The sequence below is a fragment of the Camelina sativa genome, chromosome 17, assembly GCF_000633955.1.
Source record: "Camelina sativa cultivar DH55 chromosome 17, Cs, whole genome shotgun sequence".
NCBI classification, from domain to species: domain Eukaryota; kingdom Viridiplantae; phylum Streptophyta; class Magnoliopsida; order Brassicales; family Brassicaceae; genus Camelina; species Camelina sativa.
The window spans coordinates 19,451,460-19,464,825 of record NC_025701.1 but is presented as its reverse complement, the minus strand read 5'-3'; the positions used below and the strand labels follow the sequence as shown (position 1 = coordinate 19,464,825).

At 37.8% G+C, this 13,366-nt stretch overlaps 4 protein-coding genes and 1 pseudogene across 5 annotated transcripts; 2 read left to right on the top strand and 3 right to left on the bottom strand.

Moving 5' to 3' along the window:
• LOC104759635 lies at window positions 3-720 on the top strand. The gene is made up of 2 exons (XM_010482544.1): window positions 3-629; window positions 706-720. The coding sequence occupies exons 1-2, from the start codon at window positions 3-5 to the stop codon at window positions 718-720; spliced, it is 642 nt and encodes a 213-aa protein (XP_010480846.1).
• Window positions 703-2,334, top strand: LOC104757662. Its single transcript, XM_010480413.2, has one exon. The coding sequence runs from the start codon at window positions 720-722 to the stop codon at window positions 2,313-2,315; it is 1,596 nt and encodes a 531-aa protein (XP_010478715.1). The 5' UTR covers window positions 703-719; the 3' UTR covers window positions 2,316-2,334.
• On the bottom strand, window positions 3,412-4,177 carry LOC109130258 (subtilisin-like protease SBT3.3). The gene is made up of 4 exons (XM_019239808.1): window positions 4,050-4,177; window positions 3,833-3,947; window positions 3,562-3,754; window positions 3,412-3,481 (listed from the first exon to the last, which is right to left on the bottom strand). Exons 2-4 carry the CDS (start codon window positions 3,851-3,853, stop codon window positions 3,426-3,428), a joined length of 270 nt encoding a protein of 89 aa, XP_019095353.1. The 5' UTR covers window positions 3,854-3,947; window positions 4,050-4,177; the 3' UTR covers window positions 3,412-3,425.
• On the bottom strand, window positions 4,198-7,243 carry LOC109125169 (subtilisin-like protease SBT3.3). Of its 2 annotated transcripts, XM_019239807.1 has the most exons (10): window positions 7,047-7,243; window positions 6,853-6,944; window positions 6,660-6,757; window positions 6,355-6,510; window positions 5,558-6,234; window positions 5,379-5,455; window positions 5,059-5,307; window positions 4,842-4,956; window positions 4,571-4,763; window positions 4,198-4,490 (listed from the first exon to the last, which is right to left on the bottom strand). In XM_019239807.1, the coding sequence occupies exons 1-10, from the start codon at window positions 7,131-7,133 to the stop codon at window positions 4,435-4,437; spliced, it is 1,800 nt and encodes a 599-aa protein (XP_019095352.1). In that variant the 5' UTR covers window positions 7,134-7,243; the 3' UTR covers window positions 4,198-4,434. The 2 variants fall into 2 exon arrangements, with proteins under 2 accessions (XP_019095352.1, XP_019095351.1); XM_019239806.1 differs by having other exon boundaries at window positions 4,198-4,763.
• On the bottom strand, window positions 7,436-10,085 carry LOC104759634 (annotated as a pseudogene).

Genomic DNA, 13,366 nt, shown 5'->3' with positions numbered 1-13,366 from the left:
CGATGCAACCGGAGTCTTCGCATCAAGCTTCACAGCTTCCGATCTTCATCGGAGGTGATCCAAAACAGTGGATCGCAAGGATTGAAGCTCAATTTGTTGGTGGTGAGTGTTCAGAGAAGGAGAAGTTGGCGTTCGTTTCCAATTTTCTCGGCGGCCAAGCAAAATCTTGGTTCCACAAGGAACAATCCTGGATTCCTTTCAATAGTTGGAACGAGGTGAAAGATGGTTTATTGTTAATGTTTGGAAACGATAGGGATCAAAAGCGTGTAGGTTTGGAGCTGGATCGCAAACTGGAACAGTGGATCAAAGATTTTGATCGCAAGCATCAGAAGTCAGAAAACACTGTGGTCACAAGTGTCGACGTGATTCAAGAGATAGAATCAAGTGGTGACATTGTGTTGCAGGCGAAATTGATTCAACAACATGCTTCAGCTTCGAGAGAAACGTTTTCACAGTTTCAGGTACAAGATTCTCCCTTGGAACCTAGCCTTGAATTTAGCAAAGAGTCATTGGATGCCATGGAGGATTCATCTGTGTTCTGCGAGCAATCACATGTTGTTCATGCTTCAGAAGTGGTTGAGTTTTCTGAGTTGTTAACAAGTGTCAAGAACACACAATGTGAACTCCAAGTGTTCNAGACACTTTTAAATTTGGAGTTAAACACTAGTGTCTCCGGCGTCACAACCACTATCACACCAAGCGGAGGCTCCACCACGGTGATGGCGGAGTATGAGGCGAGTTTGAAGTTCTTATACGGTGAGCATCAGCGCTTGTGGCAGACGTCAGCGGAACATGAGGCGAGGTTCGATTTGTTGGATTTGACATTGAAAAAGATGAAGCAAACTTTATCGGCGTTGTCGAATTACCTTGAGAAACGTCCGATGCAACCGGAGTCTTCGCATCAAGCTTCACAGCTTCCGATCTTCATCGGAGGTGATCCAAAACAGTGGATCGCAAGGATTGAAGCTCAATTTGTTGGTGGTGAGTGTTCAGAGAAGGAGAAGTTGGCGTTCGTTTCCAATTTTCTCGGCGGCCAAGCAAAATCTTGGTTCCACAAGGAACAATCCTGGATTCCTTTCAATAGTTGGAACGAGGTGAAAGATGGTTTATTGTTAATGTTTGGAAACGATAGGGATCAAAAGCGTGTAGGTTTGGAGCTGGATCGCAAACTGGAACAGTGGATCAAAGATTTTGATCGCAAGCATCAGAAGTCAGAAAACACTGTGGTCACAAGTGTCGACGTGATTCAAGAGATAGAATCAAGTGGTGACATTGTGTTGCAGGCGAAATTGATTCAACAACATGCTTCAGCTTCGAGAGAAACGTTTTCACAGTTTCAGGTACAAGATTCTCCCTTGGAACCTAGCCTTGAATTTAGCAAAGAGTCATTGGATGCCATGGAGGATTCATCTGTGTTCTGCGAGCAATCACATGTTGTTCATGCTTCAGAAGTGGTTGAGTTTTCTGAGTTGTTAACAAGTGTCAAGAACACACAATGTGAACTCCAAGTGTTCGATAAAATGCTGGTGGGAGACAAAAGAAGGAAACAAAAACTTAAACAGAGAAAGCATCTCAAGGCTTGGCGGTTTAAGTTCAAATTGAGGTCAGGAATTCAGCAGCTCACGGATTCATGTTTTTTTGCTTCTGAAAGATCAAATGGGAAACAGAACAGCTTTAAGCCTTGGAGAAAGATGAGACAGTCACCTCGGTCACAGTTTATTTGTAAAATGAGAATGAGACTGCATTTAAGAGGACTGTATCAGCTTTGTTTTAGTGAGGTGAAGTTTCACTTGAAGCAGAAATGGAGATCTCAGATTCTGCATTCACTTTTAGGGCCTGCAGCTACACAATCCATGTTCTTGTGTAAAGTGGAATCAGGGGAAGAGACTGGTATTACACAAGACGAAAACAAAGGCCATACATATTCTGTGATTTCAGGTGTGTTACAAGCAGCTTTACAAGGGAGAGAGTTAGGTGCAGACTCTCTGTTTCTGGATGTTGAGAGAAAGGCTGTTGCTCACTTGTGGCATCGTTGGAAAATAAAAGTTGAGACATTGCAGGCTATTTCAGAACATCTAAGGTGTGAACTGGTGTATTCTCAGTTCACGGGAGGGATCAGCTTCTGCGGTATCAATCTTGGACCTGTAGTTGCAGCTAATGGTGCCGTTAGTAGTGATAACATTGTTGAGGTGCATGTGAGGCTGTTTACTTGGGTGATTCTAAAGGGTATGATGATTGGGATGATCTCCAACAAGTGTGTGATCCATGCCACAGTCTTGTATAAGTTTAAGAAACACAAGTTTCTAAAAACCTGAAACTTTAAATACAAATCTGAGAGAGTGGGAATGCAAAGACAACACAAGCAGATTCTGTACTTTACATCTTTCAAGGAACAGCTGCAACAGAAAAAGAAGTGCCATTTGTTGAGGTTTTGGCAAGCTCCATACAAACGTGGCCATGTCTTTGTGAATGGGTTGAGAATAGTGGGGCTACAAGTTAGTCTTGCTGAGATAGAGCTGCAGAAAGGCCAAGGCGTCAACATTCCACTTATCAGTTCCATGTCCCAGTTATGTTATTTGTTGGGTTATACTTCGGAGAAGAAGTTTGTGACTTGGTTGCAGGTTGCGTATGTGTTGAACAATATCGGATCTCTGCTTGTGAGGCTGATGGAAAAGAGTTCTAACTCTTGGAAATTTGCATTCTACCATGAGTCAGAGGGACTACAACAACATCATAATCGGTTTGGACTGGAATGCAGAATGGTTAGTTGGGGGAATGCGTGTGAGCTGTAAGGTAGGACAACACCATCCTTTGGTTTTGGTTCTGGCTTTGATGTTCTACAGAGAGAGCTTGATGAAGACTCACGTGAAGCCACTGCCATTATCTTGCACAATCTTAAGAAACAGAAGTTTCTTAAATCCTGGAAATTCAAGTACAAATACAAGATGAAAGAGAGTGGCGATTGTCCTATAACAATGGCTGATCTCAGGTGCTCAACATTTCTATGGAGATGTAAGACTGTCACAGTTGTTGCGAGCAGTCTGTTCCTGCCATCACACGGACCAATATTGGTGACTTGCCACGGCAGTTTTCTTTCTTAAAGCTTGAGGACAAGCTTGTCTAAATGGGGGGGAGTATTGATACGGTTGGTCACTTGGTCTAGTGTTTCACTGTAAAGAGAAGGCTAATGATGTGGACTTTGAGTGAGTAGTTTGAAGAGAACTAGAGAAGCCACTAATGGAATTGGAAGGTCTGCAGTTACAATCTGAGAGTTGCAGTTGCAGTCTGAGAGTATAAATAAGAGAGATGAGTATCGAGAGAGATTATGTTGAATATTGTGAAGATTGGTCAAGCGATGTGCTTGTGTTTGGAGAGGTGAGCTAGTCATGTGCTAGTCTCTCTCTTATGGTGTGTTGGGAGCTGAGCTAGTGATGTGCTAGTCTCTCTCTGTTCTTATCAGTGGAGTAGTGATATCGTAAATCTAACACAAAGTAAAGACAACGATTTCTTGAGTTGGATATATTGATCGGTTGTTATTGTAGTTGGAAGAAGATAAAGAACCTGTAGTGACAATGGCTGATCTAAAAGCAGCAGGGGACCAATCAGGATGTAGAGCTTTGAGAAGTGCAATAACTCCTGCAATAGCTGGAGTCGCCATCGATGTTCCTGAAAGAATAGCAAATCCACCAGCACTCAAGGTGGAGTTGGGAGATGTAGCAGCTAATATCCTTACTCCTGGTGCTGCTATGTCGGGCTGTATCATAAATATAGAGCATTTTATTAATTAAGATATTGCAGAACTTCTGATGGTGTCAAAACTTTGAAGACATACTTTTAGAATCGCCGGGGACATCGAGTTAGGCCCTCTTGATGAGAAATTTACAACCTTAGTACCAACAGGTTGTCCGGAGAGTGTTCTAGAAGGTTGTATCTTCACAACAGGTGATCTGTTAATCTTTTTCTTATGAATATGTTTTTCTTGGAAGGGAAGGAAACAACTGAAAATGTACTACTGTATGAAGTGAGGATCAGGGTTTATAGTTTCATACCTAGTGGAACGTATGTAAGCAAGTATATCTGTCCCGAGCTCGTAGTCAATGGCGACACATGGAAAATCATCATCACATGGCTTGAGAGTGTACACCGGGTTTCTTGAGATGATCAGGCCAAGCCCTCCGGCTGTCTNAAGAAGGCTAATGATGTGGACTTTGAGTGAGTAGTTTGAAGAGAACTAGAGAAGCCACTAATGGAATTGGAAGGTCTGCAGTTACAATCTGAGAGTTGCAGTTGCAGTCTGAGAGTATAAATAAGAGAGATGAGTATCGAGAGAGATTATGTTGAATATTGTGAAGATTGGTCAAGCGATGTGCTTGTGTTTGGAGAGGTGAGCTAGTGATGTGCTAGTTTCTCTCTTATGGTGTGTTGGGAGCTGAGCTAGTGATGTGCTAGTCTCTCTCTGTTCTTATCAGTGGAGTAGTGATATCGTAAATCTAACACAAAGTAAAGACAACGATTTCTTGAGTTGGATATATTGATCGGTTGTTATTGTAGTTGGAAGAAGATAAAGAACCTGTAGTGACAATGGCTGATCTAAAAGCAGCAGGGGACCAATCAGGATGTAGAGCTTTGAGAAGTGCAATAACTCCTGCAATAGCTGGAGTCGCCATCGATGTTCCTGAAAGAATAGCAAATCCACCAGCACTCAAGGTGGAGTTGGGAGATGTAGCAGCTAATATCCTTACTCCTGGTGCTGCTATGTCGGGCTGTATCATAAATATAGAGCATTTTATTAATTAAGATATTGCAGAACTTCTGATGGTGTCAAAACTTTGAAGACATACTTTTAGAATCGCCGGGGACATCGAGTTAGGCCCTCTTGATGAGAAATTTACAACCTTAGTACCAACAGGTTGTCCGGAGAGTGTTCTAGAAGGTTGTATCTTCACAACAGGTGATCTGTTAATCTTTTTCTTATGAATATGTTTTTCTTGGAAGGGAAGGAAACAACTGAAAATGTACTACTGTATGAAGTGAGGATCAGGGTTTATAGTTTCATACCTAGTGGAACGTATGTAAGCAAGTATATCTGTCCCGAGCTCGTAGTCAATGGCGACACATGGAAAATCATCATCACATGGCTTGAGAGTGTACACCGGGTTTCTTGAGATGATCAGGCCAAGCCCTCCGGCTGTCTTCACAAAAGATGCAGCGTTCGGTATAGCAGTGTTGGTTCTTGAAGTTGTGAAACACAGCACAACTTTCCCGGCCATTGTATGGTTGGAGTTGAGATTAAGGGATTCACAGACACTACAAAGTGTTACAGATTCAGTGAAAACTAAACACATGTCTTAGCAAGAAGTCAGGTTCTCGTTACTAACCCGCTGCTGTTCCCTGCATCTGCTGGATAAACTAAACTAGTTAAGCCAAGTTCCGGACCTGTGTAGGTTGCTTGACCCTGAAGTAAGATTGGAAATACACATAATCAGAGAGTTCCAAGGGAAAAAAAGTGATAACAATAGAAACAAAAATGTTTGTAGAACATATAACTCTGCTTTACCAAAATCACTTTATTGTTCCCAAGTGTAATAGGTGTGGGAAAGGACCGATCTAGAGTGGTTGCAGCCACTGTTAAGATCCAAGGAGCTGTGTTTACCACGGTCTGAGCTTCTGGACCATCGTTACCACCTGCACAAACAACTACAATGCCTTTTGCAACAGCATGGAATAATCCAGTAGCAAACTCATTAAGCATGTCAGTTTCAGGAAGTAGAGGGACTTGACCAACAAGAGAGATTGACAAAACATCAACACCGTCATGCATAGCTTCGTCAATTGCTTTGATGATGTCAGAATTTAAACAAGTCAATCCTTCTAGCTCTTCCATATACCAACAAGCCTTGTACATTGCTATGCGAGCACGTGGTGCACCACCTCTCAAGGTTCCTCCAGCGAGACCTTTGTAGCTTACGTTGGGAACAAATGATCCACCCGCAAGGGAGGCGACGTGCGTTCCATGGCCGTCAAAGTCTCTAGCGGAAATGTAATCAGGGGATTTTGTGGAATTGAACCCTTTGTTTTGAGCAAGAAACCCTTTTATAAAGTACTTGGCTCCTATGAGCTTTCTGTTGCAATTTGTTGGTCTGAAGTTTTCTCCTGATTCACATCCTCCTTTCCATTTTCTTGGTATTGGTCCAACCCCATTGTCATTAAATGATTCAGACTCTGGCCACACTCCTACAAACCACAGTGTGGTTACCACACAAAACCAAACAAGTCAATGAGGTGCTTAAATAAAGAAATCAAAAGAAACATCAACAACAATAAAATCTACAGTGTGACTAAATCTATTTATACCTGTGTCAATAACACCAATGATAACTTGGTCACCCATGTTTGTGTCAGTTAAGAGATTCTTTGGATTGGCAGCAGAAAGGCCTAAGTAGTCCCATGTTCGTGTTGTCGCGAGTTCATAAAAACCATCCGGTATGACATGAACAACTTCAGGCAAATCTGTTTCCAGAATTATGTGCATCAGCAATGAAAACATTTAGCTAGTCTTGCTTATAAAATCAAATCAAAGTAGTCTTAGTTTTGTCACAGATTTTGAAAGCTAAGAAGCAAAGAAAAGGTGTGTGACTTAAGACAACTGCGAGTACTACCAGCGATTAACTTGGCTTGTGACTTGGTGAGTTTGGCAGCAAAGCCTGAAAACCCATGTCGGTAACTATACACCATTGAGTCATGTGCATCTTTTTTACTGTGACACCAAATAAAATTCTTGGTTAAAAAAGCTTGAGACATGATGTGACCCACAAGAATTGAATGAATAATTGATCAATCAGCACTCTGTACCTTCCAAGAAGTGACGACAACATCTGGTGATGAGATTCTGTGACAAACTCAGGATCATGGTGCTGCTTCTCACCCAGATACACTATATGAACCTATTTGATTATCATCACAACACAACCAAAAACTTGGTCATAACCTGTTACTAGTTTCTCTTTTTTTTTTTTGCTATTTGGTATAAAAAAATACCAACTTACCTTGCTCTCAGCACCAGCAAGTGCAACATTCTTCAGAACTATTATCAGACTTAGCACCAAGAGAATAAATGGTACGTAGTTACTCATCCCAATAAATAGTAGAGTTTTATTTTTCTCAATCTACTTAGAAAATTTTGAGGAAGCAACAGCATTTTATATAGAAACATGCTTTAGTTTTCGTGCTTTTAAAATTACAACTTGTCGAGATTAAGAAGAAAATTCAAGAAGTAGAAATGTCTTGGTCAAGCTAACTTTTAATGTTGTGTGGCCAAGAATGTTTGGTCTTCTTTGTGTGGCCAAGATAACATTTTATGATACAGAGAGATGAACAGACATTAAGAAGAGACTATTTCAGAGAGATGAACGACACATAAAGCATGTGCGTGAGTACTTTCATTTCTAAGTAAAACTGTTAAATGAAAGCAAAAAGACAAATCCACTGGTTCGCTTCTTCTTCTTGGATTTATAAACACATGGACAAGAAACAATGTATTCACGTTAATAAGAATCATTTAGTTCTCATCGTAATAGTTCTGCAGAAGCTGCGTTCTCACAGACACGGGAATAGTTACATTATGAATAGAATCTGTCCACATCAAGTTTCCAAAGAAGAATCCAGTGTTGATTTTGTATGTGGTCGAGACACGAACTGTGAAGGGGACACTATTTGTTTTAGAGTTAAACACTAGTATCTTTGGTGTCACAGCCACTCGAATCCCAAGCGGAGGCTCTACCACGACTTTGTAGACCGAGTCAGCTGATCCAACGTTAGTGACGGTTCTCTGTGAGAGTGACCTCGCCTTTAAGGTTTGGGATGGTGATTGAAGGCAAGTTGACATCAAGAACGGAAGGTTTAGGGTTCGAGCAGACTGTTACTTTACCAACAAGTTGAGAAATAGCTGAGTCGTTGTAACCAGCAGAACATAAGTAGAGAATGTAGTCTTGTGTTCCCATGTCGTAGATGAGACCAGGGTCTGCAGCTTTCTCAGGGTTCACGATGCCTCCACCGTAATCAAATGGATCAGCTACTTTACGAGATGATCCTTCTGCAAAAATTTGCTCTCCAAATGGATCTGTTCTCCAAGCTGTAAAAGTAATGAACACAAATATTGAGATCAGTGTGTAAAAAATATTCAAGGTTTTTGCTTTAGTAATTGAAGTAAAATACGAAACCTGTAGTGACAATAGCTGATCTAAAGGCAGCAGGAGACCAATTAGGATGCAAAGCTTTAAGAATTGCAACTACTCCTGCAATAACTGGAGCAGCCATTGATGTTCCCGCAAGAATATCAAATCCCCCAACACTAGAATTGGAGTCAGTGGATGTAGCAGATAATATGCTCACTCCTGGTGCCCCTATGTCTGGCTGAAAAGTAGATATTTTATCGTGATTCAAAACATCAGAGGAAGAAAATCAAAGAATAAGGATCAAAACATACTTTGAGGATCGCTGGGGAGATCGAGTTAGGTCCTCTTGATGAGAATGTAGCCACCTTTGTCCCCACAGGTTGTCCAACATGTGTTCTAGAAGGTTGTATCTTCACAACAGGTGATCTGCAGAGTTGCGTACTTTTCTTATTACAATTCTATGTTTCTTGGAGGGAGTGCAACAACTAAGATCGTAGTACTTTTTCATACCTAGTGGAGCGTATATAGAGAAGTACATCTGTCCCGAGCTCGTAATCAATGGCTACACAGGGGAAATCATTTCTACACGGAGTAAGATTGTAACCTGGATTTCTTGCGACGATCACGCCAAGACCACCGGCTGCTTTTACATAAGAGGCAACTCTCGATACAGCACTAAAGAGTGTGTTTGTTGTGAAACACAACACAACTTTCCCTGCCATCGTACGGTTTGGGTTGAGATCAAGGCGTTCACAGACACTGCAAAAATGTTACGTCCATATTTAGAAAAATATAGAACATTTGCACGTAAGTCTTAACAAAAAGCAAGTAATTTGATGATACCCGCTAAAGGTCTCATTGGTGTTCCCTGCATTCTCTGGGTAAACCAAACTGGTGAAGCCGAGTTCTTGACCTGTGTACAGTGCTTGACTCTGTATGTGAAAACTCATACTCAGACCGTTTCAAGATTTGAATTGTGTTTAGGGAAAGAAAAAAAAATCTACTCTGCTACAATAAAGGTATGATCTGAAACATGAATTAAGACCAAGCTACAATTTCTAACCTGTGTCAATAAAGCCAATGATAACATGGTCACCCATGTTTGTATCAGTTAGGAGGTTAATAGGATTAGCAGCAGAAAGACCTAAGTAGTCCCAAGTCCGAGTAGTCGCAAGTTCATAGAAATTATCAGCCATGACATGAACAACTTCAGGAGAATCTGTTTCCAAGATTGCATCAGCGATGAAACTATTAAGCTCAAAATTTTAGATCATATCATAAAAAAATGCTATAAGAAGCCTAAGGGCGTGGTGAAACTGAAGGCAAACAACAAAGGCTATGTATGAGAGTACCAGCAAGTTTATTGGCTTGTGAGTCAGTAAGCTTGGCAGCAAAGCCTGAAAAGCCATGTCGGTAACTGTACACCATCGATTCATGTGCATCCGCTTTACTGTGACACAAGATAAAAAAAGGTAAACAGCTTTGAGACATATATATATAATGGAGTTAAAATACTACTAATCAAGTAGTTAGTTAGCTAGCTTTGTACCTTCCAAGAAGTGACGACAACATCTGGTGATGAGATTCTGTGACAAACTCAGGGTCATCATCATGTTGCTTCTCACCAAGATACACTATATGAACCTATTTTGATTATCATCACAACACAATACAACACAAAAATTGGTCATAAGAGTTATATTTTTGTGCTGTATGATAAAAGAAGAAGATCATTTTTTTTACCTTGCTTTCATCACTACTAGCTCGAACAAGATTCAAAACTATAATCAAACTTAGCACCAAGACAGTTAATGATCTGTAGTTCCTCATTCCAAAGAAAAAATGTGTTTTCAATTTTTGCAATTAACTCGAAAGACTTTTTTTTGTTTGAGTAAGCAGCACCCATCAATCAAATTTATAGTAGAAAACATGATTGATTTAGGCCATGAATGGCAACACTATTTCAACACTTTTTAATTTTTTTTGCTATATGTCACCATTCATGTATGCATTCAGTAATATGCGTTTTTGGAAAGAGAAAATCAAAACCCACTTTGCGTTTTTCAAGTGAACGTAATAACAAACGGACCGCCTTTTTTTTGTCCAACATCCATTTAGCAGCGGTTTTCTAAATAACGCACAACATAATATAAAACCTTAATTTATTATATTTAAATTATATAGTGGAATCAAGAAATTACTATGCTAAAAATTTATTTTCAGTTTTAAATTTTTAAAACTTTTGATAAATAAATTATCTTTTTAATCTTTTCTTCAAAAAATTACTTCACTATATATTCACAAATTATAAAATAATCATTTTTAATATGAAAACAGATTTGTGAAGAAAAAATTATATCATCCTAAATGTATAATATCTATTTTAACTAGATTTAAAATTTTTAAAATAAAATCCATAGTTTCCTCTAGAATGAATTTATTTTTAAAACAATGTATATTTTAATGAAATAAAATTTACATGATTAATTTCAAATAATTTCGGTTTTTGAAGTTTATAAATAGTAGATGAATTACTATATCATTAACAATTAAAAAACTAATTTATAATATATTTTATTATAATGTTTATTTATAAGATATAACTATACTAGTTATTTTTATTTATAAAATAATATAAATTCTGTACCGCAAACTGTTTTTCACCAATCAAACATTATTTCGTACCGCTTATTTTAGAGTAACCGCACTTGTCCCGCAAATATATTTGTCCCGCATGTACCGCAGTTGAACCGCACCGCACTGTCAAAATATTTGTCCCGCACTACTAAATCCGCGGTTACCATTCGGACCCTTAGTTTTCTTGCAGAACAAATTAAAACTATAGTTGAGATTGGAGACCAAAATGAACACGTCTTCGTCAAACTTAATAAGATTATGTCTTTTCGTGGCTAATAATAATGCTCCCAATTCATGGAATTTTCAACGAAACTGAAATAGGAAATGAGAACACGAACCTTACCAAAAAAAAGTATTGATTTCAAAGTATCTGCAGTGGTCTACTTAATATGTTCCATACCAATCTTCTTATACATAAATCGACGTCGCCAACCATTACAACGGCCGACGGCTGTCTTGACGGAGACTCGGTTTTGTATCTATGCTCCGGAGAAGATGACTCGAAGCGGGCCAGAGTATTTTTATTGGGCTTCTTTTTTAAAGATTTAAGGTCCAGTTAAAATTCTATCGAGCCACTATTACTCATTGACTTTTCTTTTTTTTTTAAAGCAAATTTTTAAAATTTTAGTACTTTTTATATAAACACTACATAAGAACCCGTCCGATGTGCAGGTTTAAATTTTTGTAAATAAAATTAAATCTAGTAAAAATATATTAAAATTTCTTGTACATTATTTATAATTATTTTGGGCTATAATATTGATTTATATTTATATACAAATCTTTTATGTATGTTATCATTAAAAATGTATTTTTTACACCTAGGTATATTGTATGTTACAAATATATTATTTACCACCACCTAGAAAATATCTATATGAACAAAGTAAGCCAACTATTTTATGTCTCTTTACTTTTACTTTTGCATAGTTTCTTTAATCACTAAAATTGTTGGTTCAAAAAATATTTTGAATAAAAAATAAATTACATCACAATAGTGTATGACCAACCATGGAGAGAACCTCGGTTCTGCCCTCCTCCCTTGTGGAGAGAACCTTGCGTCTAACCTCCTCCACCATGGAGAGAACCTTCGCTTCGCCTTCTTCTCTTGGGAAGATAATCTTGCGTCTAACCTCCCCCACCTTCCTTCTTTGGGGAGATAATCTTGCGTCCAACCTTCTCCACCATAGAGAGAACCTCGGCTATGCTCTACTCCTGTGTGGAGAGAACATGTTCACGTCTTTTACCTATCTTAAAGTGGCTTGCTCCAGCAACCAATGAAACTAAAGACTCTTTTCCAACGTCACAAAATCTTTTGATAGTAACTAATGTTAAATTTTCCAATGTATTTGTGGAAGTTTCTTTGACACACCATGATGTAGCCTCTGTCTCCAAGCTCTTATGGATCTATCAACAACGATTTATGTTTTTCCAATGTATCTATGTTTGTTGTAGGTTTGTGCTTGATTAGCCTATCTTATCCAACCATTAGGTTGATGATATTCTCTTTTTTATCTCCTATTGAGATAGATTGAACGAATGGTAACAATTATGTTTGCACAAAAAAAATGTCTATGACCAACCAATCAAGGTTGTGAAATTAGAAAAAAAAAAAGTTTGACATAATTAATGAAATAATTGAAAATTATAAGCACCGTAATATATGAATCTCAAATAATTCAAAAATGAATATATAAATTAAATAAAACAATCTAAAACTACTACAATAAATTTTAAAATATAATATTAGAAAAAGAAGATGCATATATTAATTTTCCATTTTTTTTGGGTCAACAGTTTAATCTTACCTATTCCAAACTGAAAAAGTAGAAAGTATGAGTATATTTTGGTTTAAAAAAATAAGAAAAATTTGTCTTCCCATTAAAAAAGTTTGACCAATAGAACAAAGTTGAAAGCATATTTTTGAATAAGTTATTTTGTTAGATGAATCATATGAGACGATCTATGTTTATATAGAAGTGAGTATTTACATTTTTTAGAATTAATAATTTTCTCTATATTTTCCTTAATCCCTTTTCTACTTTATGAGATAATTTATTCCAATGAGCTCATTGTTTTTTTTTTTAATTTCTTGCTTCTCACTTTCTTGTAAGACTACGTTCGACGATAAGAACGCTTTCTATTTAGTTAATCAAGTGTTAGATAATTTCTGTTGTTATCTTGAATTTGTGTATTCATCTTTTTTTTTTATGCTACTTTTCATGCAAATTAATAGAAATAATAATAACACCATCAAAAATTTGTTAATCCCAAAAACTTTAGTTATTATGCATAAGAAACTTTATTAATATTTCAAAGTCAAAAATTGCGTAGTATATACATTATAAAATTGGGAAACGAAACAAAATTTAAAGAAACGACAGACAAAAATGCGTGGCAACTAACTAATTATAAGAGTTTGAGATAGATGTGAAGAGTTTAAAAGCCACTTATACCCATTTTGTCCCAAAACAGGCTAAAAGCAAGAAAACATTGCTTAGAAGCTGTAAACAGCTATGTTAGTGTTTATGGGGTTAAAATGTGTCTTAATCCAA

Bases quoted from the DNA above. Each gene is read 5' to 3' on its own strand.
- LOC104759635 (XM_010482544.1), top strand. From the start codon at position 3: ATGCAACCGGAGTCTTCGCATCAAGCTTCACAGCTTCCGATCTTCATC.
- LOC104757662 (XM_010480413.2), top strand. From the start codon at position 720: ATGGCGGAGTATGAGGCGAGTTTGAAGTTCTTATACGGTGAGCATCAG.
- LOC109130258 (XM_019239808.1), bottom strand. From the start codon at position 3,853: ATGTCCCCGGCGATTCTAAAA. The intron at 3,755-3,832 runs GTATGTCTTCAA...TTTATGATACAG, and splicing joins TGTCCCCGGCGATTCTAAAA to CCCGACATAGCAGCACCAGG. The intron at 3,482-3,561 runs GTTCTTTATCTT...ACTTTGTGTTAG, and splicing joins ATCAGCCATTGTCACTACAG to ATTTACGATATCACTACTCC.
- LOC109125169 (XM_019239806.1), bottom strand. From the start codon at position 7,133: ATGAGTAACTACGTACCATTTATTCTCTTGGTGCTAAGTCTGATAATA. The intron at 6,235-6,354 runs GTATAAATAGAT...TGTGGTTTGTAG, and splicing joins CATTGGTGTTATTGACACAG to GAGTGTGGCCAGAGTCTGAA. The intron at 5,308-5,378 runs GTTAGTAACGAG...AACACTTTGTAG, and splicing joins GATGCAGGGAACAGCAGCGG to TGTCTGTGAATCCCTTAATC.